This window comes from Ambystoma mexicanum, chromosome 4p (genome assembly GCF_040938575.1).
Source record: "Ambystoma mexicanum isolate Mex_15411 chromosome 4p, UKY_AmexF1_1, whole genome shotgun sequence".
NCBI lineage: Eukaryota > Metazoa > Chordata > Amphibia > Caudata > Ambystomatidae > Ambystoma > Ambystoma mexicanum.
In genome coordinates, this window is record NC_090927.1 from 1059004772 (window position 1) to 1059030738 (window position 25967).

The 25967-nt window shown below is 44.1% G+C and overlaps 1 protein-coding gene across 1 annotated transcript in view; it reads right to left on the minus strand.

Annotated features, from left to right (window-relative positions):
• Positions 1-25967, minus strand: part of RFX6 (regulatory factor X6) — a 491384-nt gene that overhangs the window by 271510 nt on the left and 193907 nt on the right. The window contains exon 7 of the mRNA XM_069605240.1: positions 3119-3226. Within this exon, the coding sequence (XP_069461341.1) occupies positions 3119-3226 (108 nt within the window). The remainder of the gene's footprint in view (positions 1-3118; positions 3227-25967) is intronic.

Sequence of the window (25967 nt, forward strand, 5' to 3'; positions counted from 1 at the left end):
ATATCTGAGGGGTCCATTTTGTTGGGGTGGGTGGTGTTAGGGCACTTGAGAGCCAGCGGCCGAAGAGTTTGATGGGGGGTGGCCCTTGGAGTAGGGAGAGAGGTGAGGAGGGAGTTGGCTAGATCTGGGTCATAATTACTTTTTTCCATAGTGGAGTGAGAAGAGTGAGGGTTGGTGGGGGTCGGGCATGGTCTTGGGTGCGGTCAGCCGTGGTCAGTGGTACGGAGAATAAGATTGATGAGTGACCTGTCCATGATAAAGGGTGTGGGGGCAGTGTGGATATGTTTGTGGTGCTGAAGATCGTATAAAGGGTGTGACCTCCAGTATGGGTGGGTATCGTTGAATGTTTTTAGCTTGTCTGTGAGAGATGGGGTCTTGGGGTTTGAGGGTGAGTCAAACCAGATGTTGAAATCACCTAGAATGGTACATGTTGGATGAAAGTTTAGGTTGGTTGTCAGAGAATTGCAAAGTGTGCATGCTAAATATTTGTTGTAGCCAGGGGGTCTGTAGATGAGTATGAAGCTGTGCGAGACAGAGGGTGAGAAGTGGAGTTTTACCAGAAGGAATTCATAGTCTGTGGTTTTGGCTGCGGTGTCCTTAATTATTAGTGGGCATTGGTGTTTGTGTAGTAATGCAAGTCCTCCACCCCTTCACGATCTGTTCCGAACAATAGGTTTGAACCCAGGTGGGAAGGCCTTGTGCGCAATGGGATTGTAATTGTCAGCAAACCAGGTCTCTGTGATGAACAGGACATCTGTATTTTCTTCTGTGATGAGGTCAAAGATGTGGAATTGGTTTTTGGAGACTGACCTGGAGTTGATGAGTGCACAAGAGAGATGGTGTGGTATGCTTTCAAGTGCTGGATAGGTTGGGTTGGAAATGTTGGGAGGAGCAGTAGTGGAGGAGAGGGTGTGGCCGGGGAGGGTTTGACCAGGGGAGGGCTTGAGGGGAAAGGCATTGGTCGGTGTAGTTGGTGGCAAAGGGGTGGGTGGTGGAAGGTGTGGAGAGGAGGCCTTCGGGGGGTGGAGGTGGACCAGGGGGGATGGCCATTGAGGGGAATAGGGCTAAGACCGGGGCAGATGCCGGCTGGGATATTTGGGCCCTATAGTGAGGTGGCAGGGTTTGGGATCTGGGTTGGAGAATGGATGATGGAAGGAGGGAACTTAGGTGGCCTTGGTTTGGGCCTTTCCTTGGCTTTCGGGTGGCCCATGGGGTGTGGGTGATAGTGGGGGGGCTGTGGAGGTTGGGGTATTGGCCAGGTCTACTCTTGCTGTGCTAAGAGAAGGGAAGCACGAGTCGGGGCAGGGTGCTATGTTGTTGGGGAGAGGTGTGCGCGGAGGGTGCAGGTAAAATCGAATGCAATCAAATTCATGCCAAACTAATCTGATCTTAAATTAAAAATAATACAGTATTACGGCCCTCATTACATGTTTTACAAAATTACAAGAAACTAATTTACTGGTACTGCATGTAACAAGCAAACAGTAACTTGAAAAATCTGAATGAATTTGAGTCATGCGGAACATTCTGTTAATCCCCACTTTTGGTCATGTGGTATTACCATGTATGGTAATACCACATGAGTAATATTGAATGCAGTAATGGTTTTGTGTGGAGAAAGGTTCCTCCACACAAAAACAGGCAGCAAAAATAGTTTTGATAGGTAAATGGTGTTTATGCAGAGTGGTAAAACATCTGGCCTTCTTACAAAGCAGAGGTTCCACCTCTACTGCCTACATTGTAGTCATGTCCTAAGGGCCTCATTTGGTAGTATTGCTTTTGGAAATACTACCAAACTCAAATACTGTCAATGCTTGCAGTACTCTCATCAAACTGCATTGGCTCCTGCAGCAAGCCCGTATCATCTTCAAATCCTGCTGCATCATCTATAAAGCTATCAGCCTGAAGTCCCCAAGCTACCTCACTGAGGAAACGTTCCACCAGAGGTAAGGAAATGTGCAGATTTGAACTCTGCTGGTGCAGGAAGGATAGAACCAGTAGACACCCTTTTCTGTCTACGCCCCAAGACTCTGGGACCTCCTCCCCTTCAACATTGCCCCCTCTTCTACAGTTCAGGAAGGAGCTCAAGACCTTACTCTTCAAGAAATGGCTCCTCCCTAACACTTAGGTCCACACACCCTCTGCTCCCGACCCTACCTGAGACTGTGTGCTCTGATCCCCACTGTTTTCTCGCCTGGTTGCTTATAGACCCCTTGCTGACAAATCGCCGACCTGCCCACCTCCCTTGTTGTTAGCTCCTCACTCCATTGTTTCACTGCTCCCCTAACCCTGTTCTTCCCCCCATGATTGTAAAGCGCTCTGCTGCTTCTCGAAGCTAGATCTGCGCTTAATAAACACCCTAATTATAATAATAAGAGGTCATGGGAAGGGTGTGTGGGATTTGTAGTCATATGGACCCTTCAGCAATTCCCAATTTCGAAGTCCCATAGAACTCTATGGTAATTGGAAATTACTGCACAAAGTAACAGGCTGTGTAAAGAAAATCTCCCGCAGAAAACCAGGTGGAATTTAGTTTCGCTTTGAAAGGCTAAATTTGGCTGTGCATTAAAAGTGGCAGTAATCCAATAATCGCCATTTGTTTACTCGTCTCCAAACTCTAAACGACGCCCCTAAAGTGTACTTGTGGTTAAATTGCAGGCAAAGGTCTGATTCGGGTACACTTACATCTAGTAAAGGCTGCATCCCAACACAGAACTAAGCAACTGTAGGCAACATCTTGAGTAAAAATAAAGAAGAGTTAATATTGTTATGGCATCCACGGCAGATTACCTATGTTATGGATTCAATTTAACCAAGCCACGCTTTTATATGCAGGTCTCGGTATCCGTGTCCTATTAACGGACAATGAGAGCCGACTATGGCGGGGTGGTTAATAGGTGAATTATTCAATCCACTTTCCATTGATGGCGCAGCTGACGAGCCCGTTGAAAGGTTCACACGTCAAGATGTGGGCTGTAAAGCCGTCAGCTCTGTTTGACAATGCAGGGTGCATATCTGTAATGTCAATATCATGGCAGCTCGAACGTTACAATAATGAAGAAGGCGGCCCAACAGCCTTTGGTCTGAGAATCAACAAACAAACATCTCAGTGACTTACTTTTTCCTTTGAAATGCTCCCCTGGAGAACCAGATGTTGAGCGCTCGGGAATTCTGGAAGAAGAGTTCCTGTTTTTGAGCTTAATGAGTACTTCCGGGTGAATCCTCCCTGTGGAGTGAAAAGTATTTATTTTGACATGTTACTTTATAAATGAACCATATCAAGACACTTAAAAGTATACATTCATCCCAATGATCACTATCAGTGATTATGTAGTCATTTCCCGACTTGCTGTGAGTTAAACCTGTACGTTTTTGTCTCCTCGACTTTACCCAGTCTTCCCCTTTCCAAATGCACTTGACCCGGTTTCCTTTTCACCCCACAAACCACGGTCTGGTTACCATCCTTGGGCGCGGTCTCACTTTGCCTCTACCTGGACAAGCCTGGGCACTTTAAGACCACAAAAGTAGTGGTGTCCGCAGCATAAAAGACACACAACATAAAATAGCAAAATAATATACCTGCAATTGAGCAATTTACAGTTTAATTCTATCAAGAAACAATTGTACAGAAGCATGCACTTCTCTGTATCAGTAGTTTGTATCAAATATTATATTATAATTCAGGTAAGCATAAACAGTACTTTATTATTAACATTTACCTTTGATAAATGATATATTTAATCGACTTTAGAAATAGGAGAAGCATTAATTTACATTTACTACAGCAGTGCAAGGTAAAGAGGCAAAAAAAAATATAGCTTTAGTCAATAAATAGCTAAATATACAACATCACTGATTTACAAAGCTGCCTGACGGCATCATATCATGAATGAAGAGCACACCGCAGTGCTTGGGTGGTTAGCTCACCAGTTAAGCTCACAGGATAAGGGCTTGCCCAGGCACAGGGCTAGATGGCACTTCCTAAGCACAAATCCAGCTGCATGGTCGAATCACCCTTTCATCCTTCTGAGGTTGGTTACTATTAAAATTGGGTAGACACTACTCTCGGGATAGACCCAACCACAAATGCCCCGCACCAAGAAAAAACGACACACAAGGAATAACCAAAACAGAATAAACGAACTGGAACAATATCAGAACACCACACCCAGGAACCAGCCTATACCAAGAAACGGCACACATACACATCCACTGCAAAGGAATCCCTTCGCTAGAACAAGACCAAAATCGCTATACGTATTGGCCTACCTGTCAACTTACCCCCACTCAGTCAACCATCCATCCTCACGCACTGTAAGCAGGTAAGGAGGATAACAAAACCAAAAATAATGACAACACAACATTCATCACATAAAATTGGCTTAACACACTGAATCATCAATGTTGGCAGGCCGATGACCCTGAAGAAAACATCAAGCCATGACGAAACCTTGCTGAACTACTCAACGAAGAAACAGAAACAACAGATCTGAATACACAAGCTGGTGGAAAAATGGACCAATATCAACGCAATCTCCCAAATAGACAGTCAAAGACCAAACAAACCGCAGAAAACAAACAGATACACTGCAACCTAGTCAACGCCAGATCAATGTCAAAACACATAACAGAAATATATGATTACTTAGCAATGGAGGGATAGACTTCCCATTCCTCACTGAAACCTGGCTAGCCCGAAACTACAAGGTAATTGCGCATGATTGCCTACACAACAACTTCAATCTTTAACAAGCCAACAGAGGAGGAGGCCTTGCCATAGCATACAAGGACCAGCTAAAAATACCACTGCACCACCACTAAGCATCCCAAATTGTGAATCACTTCTCCTGCACCTAGGCATAGATCACCAAACCAACATAGCGTTTTCTGTCTATGGACCACCGACATACAACACCACCTTCAAACACTTTTGTGGATGCCGTCACCATCATCTCCATTACACATAATCACCTGATTATACTCGTTGAATTCAACATCTGGTTCGAAGTAGAAAACATCAACTCATACAAAACCTTAACTAATCAACTAGTAACAATGCATGTGCAACAACTGGTGAAAGGAGCGACAGACACAGCAGGCCACACACTTGATGCAATCTTCTGCAAAAAAAACTGGTCACAACTGCACCACCATTGCAAATCCTCTGGAGAGACCACCTCATTATACTCTTCGTGATCCAGCCACCAACACGGATACTTGCTAACCCCCCCGAAAAATCATCCGATTCTGAAAAGAAACTGGAAATCCATTAACGGTGTAGACCTAAACACGAGACTGGAAGCCACAAAACCATCAATCACCTTTATAGACTTCGCCAACATAGAACAAAGTACAGACACAATCCAAAAATGGATCATGAAAACATTAGATGACATTGTATCAGAAAAATCATTCACGCCCTCTCTAAAGCAAACAATCACAAGATGGTTCACACCCCACCCCAGAGAACTGAAAAAACAAACAGAAAATTGGGGCAAGGACGGAGGAACAACTACAACCAATGGAAAAAATGCATACAAAAGCCTGATACGACTATACAAAGCAGAAATACTCAAAGCAAAAAGGACATTCTACAACATATGGATCATTAACTCAAGCAACACCCAGTGTTCAACATCATAAACGAGTTACAAAATCCAGCAGGATGCACCAGCACAACAAACCCATCACAAAAACTATGCGATGTCCTTGCAGATCACTTCATGAACAAAATCACAAACATCCAGCAAATCATTGAGAGCAAGCTGAAAATCACCATCAACATCCTCGACCAGCCAACACTGGAATCATCTACTAGACTAATCTCCCACATCCCACCGATCTCAACAGAAGAATTTGCCAGCCTTGTGAGCAAAGCAACAGAGCCGGCTCTCCAGCAGACTACTCCTCACTAAAAGAGAACATATCACAACAGCACTGAGAACACAACATTGGTTACCAGTCAAAGAACACATCTTCAAAACCATCTGCATACCACACAGAGCAATCCATGGCCAAGGAGCATATACAGGGAAATATCTCCATCTACAAATCAATACGAACACTAAGGTCCAGCAACGACATTCCCCACAAACCAAAACAATACCCAAAACACAAATTCTGGGATCAGCATTCTCCTGCATAGCGGTAAGGCTTTGGAACTCGCTCCCAAAGGACAAATGTGAACAACATGGCTCTTTAACTCACCAAACTAAAGAAGGAACACCGGAATAGGAAAACCGCCAACGCCATAGAATAAGATTAAACCCAAAGTATTGACCCAATCCACAGAAAAAGACTCAGATGACCGCTGACTAACCCTACTAAGAACTCTCAAATATTCTGCATACCCACCCTCCAACACAGAAGAAACCAGGTACATACCTTTGTTGCGAAAAACAAAAACACTGCAAACTACAATCACGCTACTTACTATCCACAAAACTCAAAATGCACATAAACCACCCATATACAATCAGCCACCAAACACCACATAACGGCGATCAACAAAAAACAAACCAACACACAGTGACCGTTTTTTCGGAACTGAAGCTACCAACAGCACATCAAAGCTCTCTTGCGCTTTTCCCACTCAATCCCACTAACAAACCTTTACCAATCGCCTTCCATTTTAGATCCGCCTAGCTGCCGGGAGACCATGATAATGGCAGCAGTGCGTGGTAGAAATCACAATAACTTAACGTAATATAACATACAGTGTTTAATAGCCGGGGGAATTTGTCATGAAGCGCTAAACGGGAACAGTCATTATTATTATTTTGCGACCAGGCAGCACTACATTCAGATCTTCTGACTCTAAAGAAATAAATGCTGAGGAGCTGAGATCTGTGTGTGTCAGGTGGACCCGACACTCACGTATGCACTGGTTTCATGATTTTTAATATGCAAATGATGCTCGGTGTCTCTCTCAGAAAGTGACCTCTCCTAAACATGCTTGACTTTCTAAACGTACAAGGTCACACATGTCTACTTTGCCTGGCCTGTCTACTGACAAACCAGCAGATGTAATGTGACTTGGTATCATGGCAGCCCAGAGTAACGTGCATTCCTGGGGCATCCATGGATTGCCTTTCACAGTAGGCACCCATGATTAAAAAGGTACGAAGTCCATACATCGCCGTTTTATTTTCCGCAGCATTTTTTGATGCCGATTTTTTACTGCAAAAACCCATCTACAAATATGAAGTGGTAGAGGGATATAAGATGTAGGGGGGGTCTGGGGACTAGATTGTAAATAGGTGGGAACGGGGGTAACCCCCCCAACAAAAACAAAACAAAATTCAAAGAGTTTGTGTTGCAAAAAATGCCACAAAATAGAAACGGCTATGGAATGACATGGAACTGATTCAAATATTATATAACTATATATCCCCATGGCCTTTTGCCTGGACTGTGGTTATAACATAATATGTGGATTAACATAGTGGTATAAGAGGATATACAATGACACATTGCAAAACCCATGGATGCAATTTTCTTGTCAAATATTTTTTGTGAATCATGCAGTTGTCATTTCCCATTCAAAAATGCTTTTGTAAATCAGGCCCTTTGTGTAATGCTGTCTGGGCGGGAGGTTTTGCCCACAACACATGTTGGGCCCAGCCCTGGAGGCACCTTCTTTTTACTTCTGGGAAGGCTGGACACCTTTCCAGGAGAACAGGGTATACCTCTTGGGGGGAGAGGATGGGATCCAGGTACTTCAAAGAGACTGTTGCAGCACAATGAGGAGGTCATACCAGGGGATAACTACTGGGGTCTTTTCTTGCTGTTAGGTAGAGAAAAGAGGGGGATATAGTGTAGCTTGGCAGAGGAACAATCTCCATGACAAGTGTTCAGGCATTTTCAAAATGCCTAGGCCACACCTTCATGTGACCTCCCCTAAATTCCTGCAGACAAGGCACTCTAAGAGCAGACATCAGAAGTCAAAACTCTTGTTACAGCAGCAGGGATTGGCACTTACAGAAGGCCTAGAATGGCCCAATATGCTGTGGCACAATTACTACATAAGGGTGTGAGGCCCATATGTAGTTGAATCATCTTTGGACTTATTTTGAAGATACCTCCCCAGGAATCCTCTTTAAAGAATATTTAACTGGAACCTTATTGTGTAAAGTCTGTCCAAAGTCTCCAGCCATTGGGGCAAAGATAAGGCTCTCCAAGGTGGGTGCAGTCCTTCAGCGGAAACATTTGAAGTGGCCTGCTGCTTGGAAAGCCTGCTTGCTGCAGCATTCGTATACAAGGCTCTGTCTCCTGAAGTAGCAAACCTGCAAGTCTTCCTGGTAACCTTCCTGGATCGAAGGGTAGGAAAAGGACTTTTCCTTTTCTTAGAGTTGCTGGATCTCCGAACTGCTAAGAGCCGGTTTCAGGGCAAGTGAGTGCCTGGGAGACCCTGCCAGCCTCTGCAAGGTTCCAAAGGGCCTGCTTTTGGCACTCTACATTTTGGAACCTCTTCGAGCACCTTCCAGCTACACCAGCTCAACATCATCTTCCTGTTTCCCATCTTGGCCAACCTTTGAGCCATTACCGCTGTTGAGCTGCATTTCATCAGTGGATCCAATCGAGCCAGCTCATCGCTGAAGTTTAATGGCTGCATTGAAGGGTAGGAAAAGGACTTTTCCTTTTCTTAGAGTTGCTGGATCTCCGAACTGCTAAGAGCCGGTTTCAGGGCAAGTGAGTGCCTGGGAGACCCTGCCAGCCTCTGCAAGGTTCCAAAGGGCCTGCTTTTGGCACTCTACATTTTGGAACCTCTTCGAGCACCTTCCAGCTACACCAGCTCAACATCATCTTCCTGTTTCCCATCTTGGCCAACCTTTGAGCCATTACCGCTGTTGAGCTGCATTTCATCAGTGGATCCAATCGAGCCAGCTCATCGCTGAAGTTTAATGGCTGCATTGAGCCACTATTGAGTCTTGGACCATATGGTTCTGCACATCTCCTCTTGTCCTAAGCTTCTTCAAGCAACCATCTGTTGCCACCTGCCGAGTTGCCCATTTTGCTTATCACGTTAAACCAGCTCAAAGGACTCGAATCCCACTCAACCCAACAGAAAGCAACCAGAAGCCTGAATCAATGCTGTCGATTAAAGGTATAAAATAGTGGGTCTGTCCCCTGACTTTGTTCTGCGGGCCCTAGTGACATTTAAGACCTCACTTCATATAATCAAAAACATATTCATTCATTTTAACTTGCTACAAAGACTATTTGCCTGCACACCCCTGTTTTTGATAGCCAGAGTGTAATTTTCACTCAAAATTCGACGTTATCTATGATTCCTTTACTAGGGTGGGTGGCTATTCAGTTTAATTAAAGTATTACTTTTTTAAAAAATCTTTATTGGACATTTCTTTTTATTTTGGTATCACAGCACTATTGTTGTTGTGGATGCTTGCTAGCTGGCTCACGCACCTCTGCCCGTTGCATCTTTATGATTGAGTGCAAGGCATCTTAGTTAGTAGTGTGGGGCTGACATGATGTTTCGAAACTACTGCTCATGCCTGCCGTCTGGCAGATCAGGAGTCATGTTGTCAGAATTCACTCTTCCCCAAAGGGCCGAAGGACTGATGAGATCAGCAGGCACCCCAGACCCCCTCTGACACGTGGCTCCTGGTGCCTCTCCCGAGGTGCCAGGCCACAAATTGGCCACAAGTGAAAAGCTTCTGTTACAGTTCCACAGATAATTTAAATATGACATTGAACTGAAACTCATCTTTTGCAAGTTTTGCAGGAGTGGTTGTGTTAAGGGATGACGTGCTCGTCTTGGAAGCATTACGATGAGGTTTGATCTTGATCCCCGGGTCCTCGCTTATAAGCCGCTTAGAAACCAATGTGTATAAAGCGTGTTATAAATAACCAATTATAATTATAATAAAGGGTGCTTCAAGACGGGCACGGGCCTGAAAAGACACCTGCTGAACTTATGTTTCGCACAGTGCCCAGCCTCCAGCTGGTGAGATCAGATGGCGAGGAAACTGTAACTGCGGTGGGGGGGGGGTATTGGGGGGGGGGGGCTTACAGATGTAAGCACATCCCTTTTTGAATAAAGGATGTGTAATCGCCTAAAACAACCTCTCACCCAATGCTCCTAACACACACAATGTCCATCTGGCACAGCAATGTTTGCAGAGACTTTTCAAAATTGCCCTGCACACAAAATGCACCATTTTTTTCGACGTGCATGAATATTTGAAAATTCTTTTGAAAGTCAGGCCAAATAAGTTTGTCCTTCATCATAAGAAACGGTTTCATGCACATTAAAAATGTATTGATCTCGGTAGAGGTGACACATATTTTCTCCGTCTGCCGAATTCCGATATACAATAGACTAATTGGAAGAATCTTTTAATGATGCACTACTCATAAGTAAAATTCAATTTGAAAAGGTGCAATCCTGGGCCATCTCGTATTCTTGGGGGACTGGTTAGTGGGTTTACAGCACTATATGTGCCCAGAAGCGCCATCCGTTTCTTTTCTACTTAAACAAGGCACGCATGAGCTATTGAGCTATGACATGTATGATGAACAACACAACATCTGTCCTTCAAAAAGTACATTTTTAATTAGACACTGAATTAGAAATGTTGTTGTGTGCTTGGAATTTATAATGTTAATGCAACCAAACTTTCACAGTGCGTGCTTTTGAGGTGTATATGGTACACTTGGAATTGTGAGTGATTTAAAAACGATGACTTGGACTTTGTAGAAACAGTGTCCATGTAGGTTGGTTATTGATTTATTTCACAGTTTGATGAACACATGAAACGAAAGAGTAGAGCGTCAAACGCGCGCCGATAATTGTTTCAGGCCTGGGGATGATTGTATCAAGGCCTTCCTCAGGACAGTGTGCCTCTGTTCGACTTCATATCTGTGCCATATAAGAAATACAATCCTACTGCAAAATGTAGACTAAGCACACAATGCAATTGTTATCAATGCATGTGGGACACTACGCAGCATCACACAGCCCTTCAAAAGATTGCCCCCCTCACATTACAATGACCCGAAAGTCTTTAGATGTTCCGCTTGGGTCAAACATATCAACAGAAACATCCTCCATATGATTAAGGCCACAGACTACCCAAGAAGAACATGTGTTAAGCCATGTTATGGACTTTCTGCACGATCTGTCCCAGCATAGAGTTGCTTGACACTCAGAGCAGAACACAGTGGGCCATCAAAAGAATTATATAAACCCCAGAGTAAGGGATTGGTGGACATTAGCTAAGAATTGACGCAACGGCTAATTGCATGTGTCGAGGATATCTCAGGGGTGCAGTAGGTGGCAGTGAGCAAACGACAACATAATGCTGATGACCATGGACAGCAGGATACTTCAGTACCAGTCAATCCACTACAATCTGCCCAGTGCGACAACACAAATGTAGATACAGTGCCAAATAAGGGATCAAAGGAGGAAGGGGATGAAATCACCAGAGGAATGCATGGATGAGGGTGGCACCAATGCAACACATGCAGAATCAGGTAAGGGAACTGCACCCGAAAGGCACAACACATGTTGCCACACGCAATGAGAAGGCTTTAGAAGGGAAGAGATGACAGGGTGTCACTGCTCATGTGTGCATATGCAGAGGCATGGTGTGTGCCTCTACACCTTCTGATTGGATGTCTAGGACACCAGACGCACTGGTGTGGTCTCTGGGTGAGCGAACAAAGTGTTGATCCCGTTCCATAATTGAGTTTACCCTAGCCACACAACTCTGCCCACACCGCCAGGCGGTCCCCCTTGCTGCTCTAAATGCTCTCCCATCCGCTTTGAGATCATTGGCTATGCCTTCCTGGCTTACCTAGTCTCTCTTCTCATACTGAGCATTGGGCTTTGCAATGATGCCTACAGTTTCTCCACTGATGCCATGGGCCCATAAACCTTCTTCTGCCTGCCATATACAAGCTTCAGTGTGCTACATTCGGAAATGACCAAGACCTGTAGATGTTGCTACTTGCAGCACTGCTCCAATGAAGTTGAAATTTTAACATGCACAGATGGCCATTTACTGCCGTGTACTTACCCGTTACCGCCACATTCTGCTCTACTGGATTCCCACCTCTTCACTCGAATTGTTACAGTGAATGCGCCCTCTAGCCCCGCAATGGTGGCCAGAATGATCTTCAAACACATCCCCATCTTGAGAAAACTTCACCAATGTAGACTTTGTATTCTATGGCACCCTAGCCTCCTTTTGATGATGAATGCACTTACAACCATGCATATGTCTTGGGAGGATAGCTCAGGGGAAATGCGCTTGCCTTGGAAGCAAGACAGGTGGGGAGCGACACAGGTTCGATCCCCAGGTCCGCGCTTAGAAACCTCTGGGTATTAAGTGCATTATAAATAGCCAATTATAATTATGAATGGCATATTATTATTTGAGTGAGTAGTGATTGCCCAGTGTGGTGTCATAGCCAGAATGTCATCCTACTGTTGTTTTATGAATGCACCCTTGGTTATCAGACATTTGGGCAAAAAAAATTGGTCGACTAGACAAATGGTTGAACCAATTTGGTCGAAAACCAAATGGTCGAATTTTTATTTTATTTTATTTTCACCCCTTTTTTGGGGGGATCCCCCCCCAAACCCTTTTTTTTCTAAAAAAACATTTTTTTTAAAAACGAAAACCCGAAAAATGAATATATAATTTAAAAAAAAAATTCGACCATTTGGTTTTCGACGAAATTGCGTCGACCAAATGTCTTTCGACCAGTTTTCAGTCGACCAAATGTCTGGACACCTGCACCCTCCATGCCATGCACAGCCACAACCCGGCAATGGTCTGCCAACCGGTATTAAGGGATTACATATTGTCCAATAGAACAGGGGTCTTCCAACCAATCTCCCTCATCTTCATCAGTAACTAATGGAGGTTGCAACTGACAGGCAGCTTCCATTGGTGACCATCCTTGCTGCATCATGCACACATGTGTATGCACACGGGTACACTGGACCCATCCAGTTGTGGCATATGGCTCTTTTGCGGGGAGGAGATATTCTGTGTGGGATGTTGCGAGGGCTTGCAGATTCACTGACAGGTGGCTGCACACAGTATGGAGGCAGGTCGCCAATGTACACAAAGGCATGCATCAGGAAAACCCAGAGCAAACAATGGCAATCAAAGTGCAGCCACGTGCTATCTCATGCATCTGTCTATTACCCGGGTGGCACTGCCCCATTGTGATCGGCTTAGCGCCAGGCCTGTCAGTGGTGCTAGTGCCAAATGAGGTGAGCATGAAAGCTGCCCGACATAGGGAGCTGCCCACGGCAAGCTCTGGGCAATGCACTTTAGTTCAGGTCGTCATCATAGATTTCTACTTTCTATGAAGATCTGAACAAAATAAATGTATTGTTTTATCTAATGACACAGTCGGGGGTCATTTTTTAAGGCTCTGGAGAGCACAAATAAGGAATAAAAGTAAGGCGTTAACCATTTACGCTTTATTTTTACACTCCAGAGCACTTTACAACCACGAAATAATGTTTACATGTATTCTGCTTTGCATCCCTCCTTCTCCTTCGCCTTCAAAGGCACAAGCTTGTATGCCTGTGTGGGATTTTCAAGCAGGCATAAAAGCAATTGGATGCCATGGGATCCACTTGTGGATATCTCCATCTCCCTTTGGTAGCCATTGTGCATTCTTTCTGCCATTCGTTGGTAGCAGGCACATTCAAAACAGAGAATAAAAGCAAGGCTTTAAGGTGATTTTGCCTGCTTTGAAGCTTTGCTTTGATTGTAATTTGTGTTATGATTATTGTTAATATTAGGGTATTTATTGAGTGTGGACCTAACTTCAGGAAGCAACTGAGTGCTTTACAAGTCATCAGGGGAAGGAAACCATGAATGAAGCCGCGATACAAGAGAGCGTAGAGCTAACTACAGGCGAGGGGGGTTGATGTGGTAGCAAGAGATCTACAGGCACCGAGGTGAGGCAACGGATGAGCACATTCCCAAGTCTGAGATTAGTTGGGAGTGCAGAGTGTGTGGACCTAGGTATTAGGAAAGAGCCGTTCTCTGAAAAGGAGGGTTTTGAACTCCTTTTGAGTGAGGGGCAAGTTGGGCGTTTCAAAGGTGGAAAATTGCACCGCGGGAACCCAACAGCACATTAGTGCCAACATCGGTGGCGTGCTATATGCAATTAACACTTGTTGTAAAATAATGGCCATTTGCAGTTTGATATCATTTCTTTTTTTGTGAGTCAACACATTAAACCTACTCCCGAAAGGAAATGGCTCTATGACATAAGCAGCCAATACTTCCTTGACTTCCTTTGCATCACGATACCTCGCTGAGAGAAAGAAATGTATTTGTCTTCCATTGTCATTATTCTCTCTTTCTCTCTCTCTGAACATTTACATAGATATACATTTTTACTTAAAGAACAGAAGAGTGAGTCATTTGAGCCAAGGACACGTGCCACAGCACCCCCCAGCAGCCATTGCTGGAAGTTAACCTCCAGGTCAGTGCCACATGAGAAAAGCATTGTGGATATGCAAATTAGCCCAAATGCACACCATTTGTTCAAGAGAATTGTCTTTGGGCCTCATTACGAGGTGGGCGGTAAGGGATACTGGGCACTGTTAAGGAGACTGGTGCCGGTAATACCTTACCGCCCAATTTCGAGGTCCTTTAGCGGGTACTGTAAAGGATGTGTGGACTGACCACACGTTCTTTAAGGGACCCGTTAAGGGACCTTGGAACTAATAACGGGCCCGCAATTAGCGGGCCCGTTATTAGCACCTTCCCCCTACCCATTGAGCCCTATGGGGGCTCAAATGGGATTGGGGAATGCCATTTGGAATGGGGACTTACGGTTCCGCCTATAGCGGAATGTCCCTGTAAGTCCCCACTCCACCAGACTGGACCCAGACACGATTTTGGAGGCAGCCATGGCGAGCGCCATGGCTGTCTCCAAAGTCGTAATGAGGCCCTTTGTCTTACAAGGCAGTACTATTAAATACATTGTTTGATCAACCCAAGACAGAACTATCAAAGTAACAGAGAACTGTATACCTAATTTCACCCTTATTAGGGATCGTCAGAACAGTATAGTCTGACAGCGTTATGGTCGGAGCATTGCAGCATGTTTAACAAACACCACAAAGTTATGGTGAGTTTGAAAAGTATTGAAACAAAGCATTACAACTGACAGAAAATTCACTATGTCTTTGTGCTCCCTTGTACTTTTCGCTATTTGTCTCTAATTATTTGCTTTCAAGCTTATGGCTTACAACTATGAGAGGATCTAGGGCCATCCCTGCCATTGGAACCAATGGGGCATAGAACCTTAACAAACTCAAGTTCCATTTCTTCAGTTCTAGCTGGTGAATCCTGATTGTCTCCCAGGCAGCCAGTTCCCTGTATTTCAGAGCCAAAACCTTATATTTAAGGGCTACCGCATGGGTGAGTTATTTGTCTCTGGCTGCCACTGGATGCACCTTTCATGTCCTTCTCAGCCGTCACTGCTTGTAGCCTCCTTTAGGCAAATTCCTGGACTTTTCAGGCTCCATTTAAGACCTTTTAAATTAGACACAATTACCTAAATCCACAGTCACTCGTTTTCTCATTACAAAATACCCTCAGCACCTGAATAAGAAGCAGTAGAACCTTGGAGCTGGGGTAGAAGCTGTAGTGGCTCCAGGCCTCAGTAGGGAGAGGACCCTGGTAGTCCACAATGGCTTCCAGGAGCTCTGGCTTTGTGTCTGTCACACCCAGACACTTGTCAGTAATCAATTATTTAAGTCTCCCGATTGTTGAATTTGCTTAGGGTGTCTGCTGTAAATATCACCATTGCCTTTTCTCTTATGTACTCACATCAGAAATTGCCTTTGAATGACATGTCTTTGCAGTTTCACTGAGTCCTTATATCACGAGCCCCACCACTGACATCACTTTGTGAAGGAGGATATTCTGAATGCTACTGGTGTGGGATTCAGAGAGACCTTCTTTGGTTGAGTGCATGCAGGACGGGGCCCTCAAGATAGGCCAAACTCCCACTGGTAAACATGACAAACACAACCTCCCCACCCCACACACACCTACACACACCCACACACACAACAGCATGTAAAGGATAATGTGCATTAAGAAAAATCCCCTATTAGCTAATGTAAGTGGTGCATGTAAGTGGTCTTGTGAAGCATTCTTGTACAATTTTTGGAGGCCTCACTGTGCATCACTCTGTAGGAAAAAGGGGGAGGCACATTTGTGCGACAGTGGCAGAGGCAGATACTAAACCTTTGTTGTTGATGGATGCAAGTCTGTCGGACCAAGTTTATTTCTGCGAGTCTGCTTTCTATGGGTTTGGCAAAGAAAATATGATAGAATGTTATCCACAGGGATGATGCTAAGACCCGATCAATTACAATGTGTTGGGTGTGCTAAGCCACTGATGTGGAAAAAATAGTGTGTTAGGGGTAAAGTGGAGAGTTTTGTCATGGTTCGGTAAGTGTTGATGTGCTAATGGCTAGACTTGTGACAGCTGTCTGTGGTGGGTTTGTGTGTATAGTGTAAGGTGGCAGGAGATTGTAGAGGGGAGTCAGTTGGTCAGGGAACGGGAAAGAAGCCCTTATAGGGCAAAACAACCTGCAACCCTGCACACCTACCACTGGCCATTTTGGGGTACGTCCCATTTCACAAGCTCACATTGCCGCTGTCAATCCCTCTCTCTCTTGCCCCCTCTCTCTCTCTCTCTCTCTCTCTCTCTCTATTTCTCTCTCTTCCTCTCTCAGTCACACTTGCTGTCTGTGATACATACCATGCCATGTAAAAAGCAAAGTATTGTCGAGTTGGCAGAGGAGGGAAAGCAGCAGTCTGGACACTCCACACATTTCCATTAGCTACATGCGAAGAGATGTGGGATGCAACAACATTTGATTCAGAGAAAGGGTAGCTCGAACGTTGAGGACAGCAGTCAACCATTCCACTGTCCTTAGTGTGTTGGTTGATGGGCAGAGAGATGCCTCAAATCTCACTCTAACATTCTCAGGGCTATGCCTAGTGGAAGGCTGGGATTTTGGTCCATCAAGGGCAGGGAACTGCGTTTGTCAGGCAGTTGTATGGGAAAGGGGCTATCATTCTTGCTCCTTTCTACCATCAGCCAACACTACTGTCTCTCACACACCCCAAATACTTCTCACACATTCCAGAGTGGCATTGCAACCAGCTACACCACCAACGACAACTCCTCACAATATATGGAGGCAGCACCAGGACTTTAGCAGCAGATTGATGCTGCAATCCTGTAGGAGGTTCTTCTTCATGAAGAAAAGAAGAGCAGAAAAGATCAAAGCAAAAGTGTGGACTCCACAAACATGTGGCACTTAGGACTAAAATGTATGGTAGCTGCAAGATGGTGCAGAACAGTATGCTGGCAGTGACAGAAGGGTTTTTGGGTGGTTTTGTGGGGGGATAAGATGGACTTTCCAAAAACATTGCACTATCTCTGGCCCCTTTCTAGGTAAAGGTCTCTTGTTGATTTCCTTACAGATCTGTGTCTCCACAGATTCGTGATTTAAGCAGGCCATAATCACCCATTATGAATTCATCCCGATTGTAAAGGCTTTCTTCTAAAGGTAGGGGGGGACTGTCACGCATGTGCAAAAGGTGTGAGCTGTCCCAGGCGGGCACATTAGTGCGCTTGGCGCAATCCCAAACATGACACAGTTGCCATTTAAAGTGGGGAAGAAAACAAGTGGTTAGACACATGCTGAAACAATAAGGATATAAAGTACACACTTAGATAACTGATTGTTGCAAATATGTCACCAGAGAATTGAGTAATTTAGTTGACGCAGCTACTTATGGGTCTCTGAGGAGTATTGTAAATATCCTTGCATGGGATTACAAAGTCAATAGCGTGGTTACTTGGTAGGTGGATAGTTACACATGCCTTTAATAAAAATAGGGCAGTCACACCCTAGGGAGCCAAAGGTAATCCTTGGGAGATATCAACACACAGGTTTCATTACCAAAGACGAAAACAGCTATGGCTTCGGGTGCTAATGTGTTACAAAGGTTGTTGTTGTGGTCTGAGGGGGCAAGCAAGACGCTTATTCCAGCGAGCCCCATGAGCCCCCAAGAGGAAGTCCAATGCCTTCAGGTAAGTCAGAAGACTTGGGGGACACTACACACACTCACGGTTGCAGTAAGCACCAACCAGAGGTAATGGGTGCAGAGATTATTTCAGCTGTCAGGATTGGGTCTGGTTGGCAAGGTTTGCGGTCACCATTTCAGGACTCATAGCCGTGGAATATGTTTGAAGCTGGTTGTCAGGATCTCGACAAAGGACAGACAGCCTCTGCTTGGAGTCCCACAATGCTGCAGAAGGGAAAAAGATGCAAGTGGCAGCACTGAAAGACAAAGGGGCTCGGGACCAACAAGCTAACTCTGCTTGCTGACCAGAAGCATAAGTAGAACAACAAATAAACTTGTCCCATGACACTACAGCCAGCCATGGTGCAGTACTGAAGGTGAACCCAGTGCCCAAACAAAGGAAGAGCCCCTCCCTCAGGATGTGCAGTCCTTCAGAACTTGAGCCTATCTGCAGGGCACTAATGGAGGAGCCAGATGGAAAACCCATTGTGCCCACTTGTTGAGGTGAGTTAATCACTTGGAATGGCATAACTTGGTCGAGGTACACAGAGATTAATCTTCTAGGGGTTGGCATTGGCAATGGTCATTGCAGCAGTCGATCCAGCCTCCTTCTGCGGCCCCTAAGTGCTTTAGATACATGTTCCAGTGCTTAACTAGTGAATGGCTCATAAAGCTCAGCAGATATATATGCAAAGTTGCAAGGTGGGGCTGATGGGTACTCCAGATCACCATTAAGGTGCATGCAAAGGAGCCAAAGACCTGAAGGGCTACCATCCCATGTGCTGGAATGATTTTCAATATACTGTGCCTCCTAGAACAATCTATGCCTTTTGGGAGAGACTGCCCAAAACAATTTGAGAGGCTGGCTGCACAGTTCTAGCGGCTGGGAAATCCACAGGGGGCACTGATTGTGGAAGAACCTATGACAACTACCCTTGTCTTTCATGCCTCACCTGGATTCAACTCCAAAAAACTCCAATAGCAGTTGAAGAGCTCCTCACTCTGTCTTTACTTGCTTTCCTTTAGCCGTCATCCCAGTGCACACACGTGCAGTTAACACAATTCATATTGTGTCAACGGTTACCAGACATTTTCGTCGAAGAAAAATGGTCGACAGGACATTTGGTCGAAACCATTTGGTCGAAAGACAAATCGTCGAATTTTTTTTAATTTTTATTTTCACTTTTTTTTTTGGGGGGGTCCCCCCCAATCCCCTTTTTTTCTAAAAAACCCTTTTTTCCCCAAACTAAAACCTAAAAAATATATATATAAATTTAAAAAAAAATTCGACCATTTGGTTTTCGACCAAATGTCTTTCGACGAAATGTCTTTCGACGAAATGTCCGGACACCTATGTCAACATCTGTATATAAAACACATAAAAAAAGAGTTGCATGGTGTGTGTTGTATGTCTCTGTCGGGAGCTCAGAAATCACATTAGGTTACTACTAACCAACCTCTTGCCCACCCTCCAGCCTATGTCTATTCACATAAATTGAATGACTGCACATTAAAAGATGCAGTACAGCCTTACCCCTGCCCTCCTGCACCACCTTCTACCTCCAAAATGTCCTTTTGAATGTCAACATTTTCGAATGCATACAAAGAAATGTTCTTGTTGTCTACATCATATATATAAAAAAGGTAGCAGGCGCCCCTCTCTCGAAAGAACAAGGCATGATAACCTGTTCAGTGGTTATTAACCACATTGAGAGTTCGCAGCCATTGCTTTTTGCTCACTGTACCTTCACAGATGGGAAATATCCATTTGCATATCAGTCTTTGTCCCGCCCACAAGGGCAGTCCAGCACCGAAATGCTATGGCAATTCCTCTCTGAACAAGAGTACCATCAGCAACCCCATACACGTGTTTCAGCCTTGTTGGGCATCATCAGTGAGGTGAAGCTGAGCCTCTCTAAGCACAGTGAGCAGGGAGTCCACGTCTGGTTGCCCCCAGGTAACCTAGGGTGACCAACCCCAAGTTCCCAACATGCTGATGATGATGCCCAACAAGGCTGAAACACGTGTATGGGGTTGCTGATGGTACTCTTGTTCAGAGAGGAATTGCCATAGCATTTCGGTGCTGGACTGCCCTTGTGGGCGGGACAAAGACTGATATGCAAATGGATATTTCCCATCTGTGAAGGTACAGTGAGCAAAAAGCAATGGCTGCGAACTCTCAATGTGGTTAATAACCACTGAACAGGTTATCATGCCTTGTTCTTTCGAGAGAGGGGCGCCTGCTACCTTTTTCGTATTTTTGAAAGGAACTTGAGGTTGGTCACCCTAGGTTACCTGGGGGCAACCAGACGTGGACTCCCTGCTCACTGTGCTTAGAGAGGCTCAGCTTCACCTCACTGATGATGCCCAACAAGGCTGAAACACGTGTATGGGGTTGCTGATGGTACTCTTGTTCAGAGAGGAATTGCCATAGCATTTTGGTGCTGGACTGCCCTTGTGGGCGGGACAAAGACTGATATGCAAATGGATATTTCCCATCTGTGAAGGTACAGTGAGCAAAAAGCAATGGCTGCGAACTCTCAATGTGGTTAATAACCACTGAACAGGTTATCATGCCTTGTTCTTTCGAGAGAGGGGCGCCTGCTACCTTTTTTGTACATCATATATATGACACGACCTGCGGTAGCGGCCATGTAGTTATGGTTAAGCTGCTAAACCCATAGGAAGAGCACTTGTGGGGTGGATTATAACTTCGCTCCCCTTGGATGAATCCTCACCAAACTTTGCAAAAAGAGTATATGGCGCATTCTGGATTTTTTTGGGCAGGTTTGGCGAGGTTTCATCAAAAGGGGGGCAAAGTTATAGGGGGGGGTTCCACATTTTTCTTCCATAGACATAATGGAAAAAAATGTTGCTCACGCCTACAGGCCAAACCGCTGGATGGATTTTCACCAAATTTGTGACAGGAGTGGCGGCTTGGTCCCGAAAGCATGCTTTTGTAAATTTGGTGTAAATCCGTAGAGGAGTCTTTATAAAAATAACCAAAAAGTAGGTAAAAAAAAATAATGATATCTGGCTCCCATTTCCCGGTTCGGTCTGCAGACAGGCATCCAATCAGATGCGCCCACGGATTGGATGGTGAAAAGTGTGAAGTGCGTCAGATTTTTGGAAACGCCCACCATGTTGTATTCGCGGACACCACGATAGAAAAATATAAGAAAACACAACTTTGCACTTGTCAAACTTATCCAACAATTTCTGGGGAAGTGAGGGGTGATGAGGATGGGATATGGCCGTACAAAGGCAAATAACAGGTGTTTTTCTCCCCGAAAGTCCACAAACAGTCCGGACGTTTCAGGAACAGCCCTGTGATGTTCGTGAATACTTCAGAAGTTTGGGGACATCTTTGCCTATTTCTGCATTACAGGGTTGGTGAAAAGCAGTTCTTGGATGGCTTATAACTTTGGCACCACTCAATGAAACTGCATGAATTTTTTGAATTTTATTTTAGACTTGATGCTGAATTGTTTTGGAAAGTGTGGAGCTGTTTTGTCAAGAGAGAACACATTTAGGGGGGTCCCAAAATATTATAAAGGCTTATAAATGTGGTGCCATTTGATGAATCTGAATAAAAGTTTGCATAACAATTTTCAATCTAGATATACACGTTTTTGTAAAGTTTGGTGGGATTTGCTCAAGAGGGGGCTAAATTAGAGGGGGGGTCCCAACATTTTGAGATGGCTTATAACTCTGTTGCCGTTTGACGATTGTGGACAAGAGTTTTCAGAAAGATTATAGATCCATCCTTCAATGTTTGTGTAAAGACTGCATGGATTTTGTCAAGTGGGTTATATGACTATTGTATGTGCATACATTTTGACACTACTTTTGAAAAAATAAAACATGGGCAGACTTTAAGCAAACTCATGTAAGGAACATTGGCAAGGACCTTAAAGAATGGTTTTGCAAATGTACTGTGTTTTATTTTTTGACAAGTGCCATATTATAGGTACAAAAAATAGTGATGTACCTTTGGTGGCTGAGGTATAGCCTATGGCCATGGGCAGTGGCCAGATTGTCCGCGTGATGGTATAAGGTCATGACCTGGACAATCTGGCTACTGGCCATGACCGTGAGGGATGAAAAATGGTGTTGAAAGTAGGATAGGTTTGAAAGGGGGAACAAATGTGCTCGTGGTAATATGGTCATAGGGTTCTGACTTCACCTTCTGCAGGCTGCCATTGAAAGGGAAGAGGGGTTCTGTACGCTGCCCCACCCTCTCTTTCAATGGTGGCCATCTTGGAAAAGGATTTTCCTTCCTACAGCTAGGAAGAAAAATGTATTTTTTAGCACCCCGGTTTCCCGCTTTGGGAACCAGGGGTGCAAATGGCCTTTATCCCCCATTGCAGGGGCTGCAATGGAGGATAATGGTCCAGAGCTCTCATTATTTATTTATTTATTAATAACGCACCGAAGCCCGCAGGCATCAGGGAACACACAGACACACTTTGCTTGGGCCAATAACTTGGGCTGCCGGCCCGTTATGCCCCGTGCCGGTCCCTGCCACAGGAAATGAACGTCACATTATTTACATTAGCATAACACAAAATGCTAATGGTAATGTTGGAAAAAAATATTGAATGTATGTAATTTACTGAGAAATGTAAAGTAGATGGAGTTTATAAGATTTTTTTTGTTCTATTTTTTAACTGTGAAAGGTGGTTCCTAAAGGAACCTTTCTTTGTTGTTTTAAAAATAAATTGTTTGCAGGAGAGGTGAGAACATAAGCTGAGGAGGGAAATGAGGGAAGAGGCACCAAGCACTAATATTGAGGGGCAGGTGGACAGGGGAAGATGTTGTGCATGTTGTACTTCTAAGGTGGTGGGCAGTGTTCTCATGCTCCTTCATTACAGCTTCAAACGCACATCAAAATTGCTTCCCCCTGCAGAGTGGTGTGTTTCAGTATAAACAGAGTACTGTTGCCTTCCAAAGATATGGATCAACAGCCTCTTTTATTGCTTGCAAGGTAGCTGGTGGGATTTTGTGTCCCACAGAAGTAGGCTGTGTGGTTACAGTTTTGGCAGAGGAAGATGATGTGGAGGAAGACAGCCTACTACTTGATAAGAAAGGAACAGTCTTTCTTAGAGCATTGCGGTAGTTGGATTTGGTGTGGCGGCGCATGGAGGTGGTCTTGTAAGAGTAATGTCCAGGTAGTCTGCGACTGAGTACAAAGTTGCACTCAGTGCATTTCACTTTTGTAGCTTTAGCCTTTGGTACATTCCTAACAGTGGTAAAGAACTGCCACACCCATGATTCTCTCTGGGTGGTACAGGTAGGCATTTCCTCTACCTCATCTTCTTGGTCCTCTTCGTTGTCTGGAAATACTGCACTTTTTTAGTTGTGTGGGTCCTCCGCGAGGTGGTGGGAGTGGCTCTTGGGGAGGAGGGATGGCAATAGCTGATGCCATTTTTAAGATAAATAGCAGTTTTGCTACTATTCTTCCAAGTATGTGCTTTGTACTAGATTGTTAATGGATAAGGAGTAAGAATAGGTGTAGGAGCTGTGCAAGGGTACATTTTGAGCTTGAAAGTTCCTACATCAGTAGAAAACTCAGTTCTGAACTGTCCTCGAAGCAAGGACCCGAACTCAAAGTGCAAACGCGTTCCTGGACATGTCATCATGCTGCACGCAAGTGCATGGTCACGTGGCCCTGTCCGGAAGGTCCACAATGACGTCAGACGGTTGTGGACGTCGACAGAAGCAAAAACTGTGGAAAAAGTATGGAAGTGTTAAAAATTATGCTAGAAGGTGGAAAATGACAGACATTCAAGGCGAAACATTGTAAATTGGACAAAAATGTGTCTATATTAGGGTAAGTATGAAATTAGTAAGTTGCATGAAAATAGCATGCACTGGTAAAACCCATGGAATTCTCTGACAAAAAAAGTTGTTAAAGAGACGTTATGGTTAAGTTGCACCAATACAAACTTATACAATTCAATGAAAAAACTTTGTTAAAGTGACTTCATGGTTAAGTTGCACTAATAATAATGTATGCAATGCATTGAAAAAACTTTGTTAAAGGGACATTTTGGTGAAGTTGCACTAATAAAAATCTATAAAATGTACTGAAAAAACTTTGTTAGTGGGACGTTATGGTTAAGTTGCACTAATAAAAACCTATGAAATTCAATGAAAAACCTTTGTTAAAGGGACGTTATGGTTAAGTTGCACTAATAAAAACCTATAAAATTCACTGAAAAAAGTTTGTTAAAGGGATTTTATGGTTACAAGTTCCGCAGACTATGACCACAAAGATATTTTATAGTGATGTCAGGGGTAAGAAATCATCAGCCATGGCCAGTGACACAATTGCCATCCAGGTCTCTCCTCCATGCAGTAACCAGGACAACCTCTGCATAGCTTCAAAGTGAGGAAGTGGCCAGTTTCCTCAGGCCATGTTGCTCAATAAATGAGCCAACCTTACAAGACCACTTAGAAAAATGGGCCGGCCCTTTACAAGCTTTCAAGCTGGACATCCAAATTATTATTATTTTTTAAACTGTACTACTGTCATTCCTTGAAGGTTTTGCACTCGGAGACAATTTTTTGCCTTTTGCTGAATTGCATTTTGGTATTTGTAGTCTCCCAGTGGGTTTGCCGTCCTGGCAGTAACTGAGACGAAACCTGCTTAGCTTCAAAGCGAGGAAGGTTTCAGCCCCCTAAGGCCATGGTGCCTTATAAATGAGCCCACCTTAGAGAAACATGGCCTAAGGGTGCTGGATCCTGCCTTGCTTTGAAACTAAGCAGGCTCATCCTGGTTACTGCATGGATGGGAGACAGTTCACAGTCCCAAATGCTGTGTGTTTTTTTTTTTTAATATCTCATAACACAGGGTATCAGCATTATTTTTTTTAAACTGTGCTACTGTCATACCTTAAATGTTTTGTACTAAGAGACAATTTGTTTGCCTTTTGTTGAATTGCATTCTGGTAGATGTAGTCTCACAGTCACGATGGGGGAAATAATGCCACAATTGTACACGTTTTGCCTAACATAGTTGTATAGGGATTTATATATTTGAGTGACACTGTTTTATGTGTATGTTGTTAAAAACCAGCCATAGGGCTGAGGAGGGGAAATGTTGAGAGGGCAAGTAAGTCATGAGAATTTGCCCACAATGTGGCAAGAGAGTTTGCAATCCTCGACACTGGTGCAGTTATTTTCCCCTGATTGTGGCTGCTTTTCTGGGCACCAGTAAAAGGCACATGTGGGTGGGCAGCGTAACTTTCATTCAGAGGGCGGGTGCAACCCCTTGTTGTTTTTTGAGGTTGTCAAGCTTGCTCAAGTATTTGGCTACCAGGATTTGACTCAGATGTCATGTCCCCAGTGCAGACGGTTACTCACAAAACTACAAGCTCTTGTTTCATATTGGGAAAGTTTCACCTTAAACCTCTGCAATTCCTCACCTTCTTAACATAATTATTTCAGTCAATTAACATTTAACTGGCACCTAGTCAAATCACAGCAGGGCAAATCATGGTCTTAGTCTATCTATTCTACATCAAAAACATCTAAGAAATTGAATTGAGTAGTAATTTAAAAAAACATAATTTGATATTAAAGGACATGAATCTTAATTTGTGAAACATAAAGTAACATATATCGAAATATTCTAAACACACACAGACACCAATGTTAACTAAATCTACATATATACAAAATATACCAATCAGTAATGCATACAACTCCAAGTAATAGTAATGTAATCCTATTGTCAAATACGAAATACTCAACATGAATCAAGTTTGACTGAAACACAACACGATTGATGTTTTCTAATGTTCTGGTATATCTTAATTGTATCACCTTCCTCAGAAACCATAA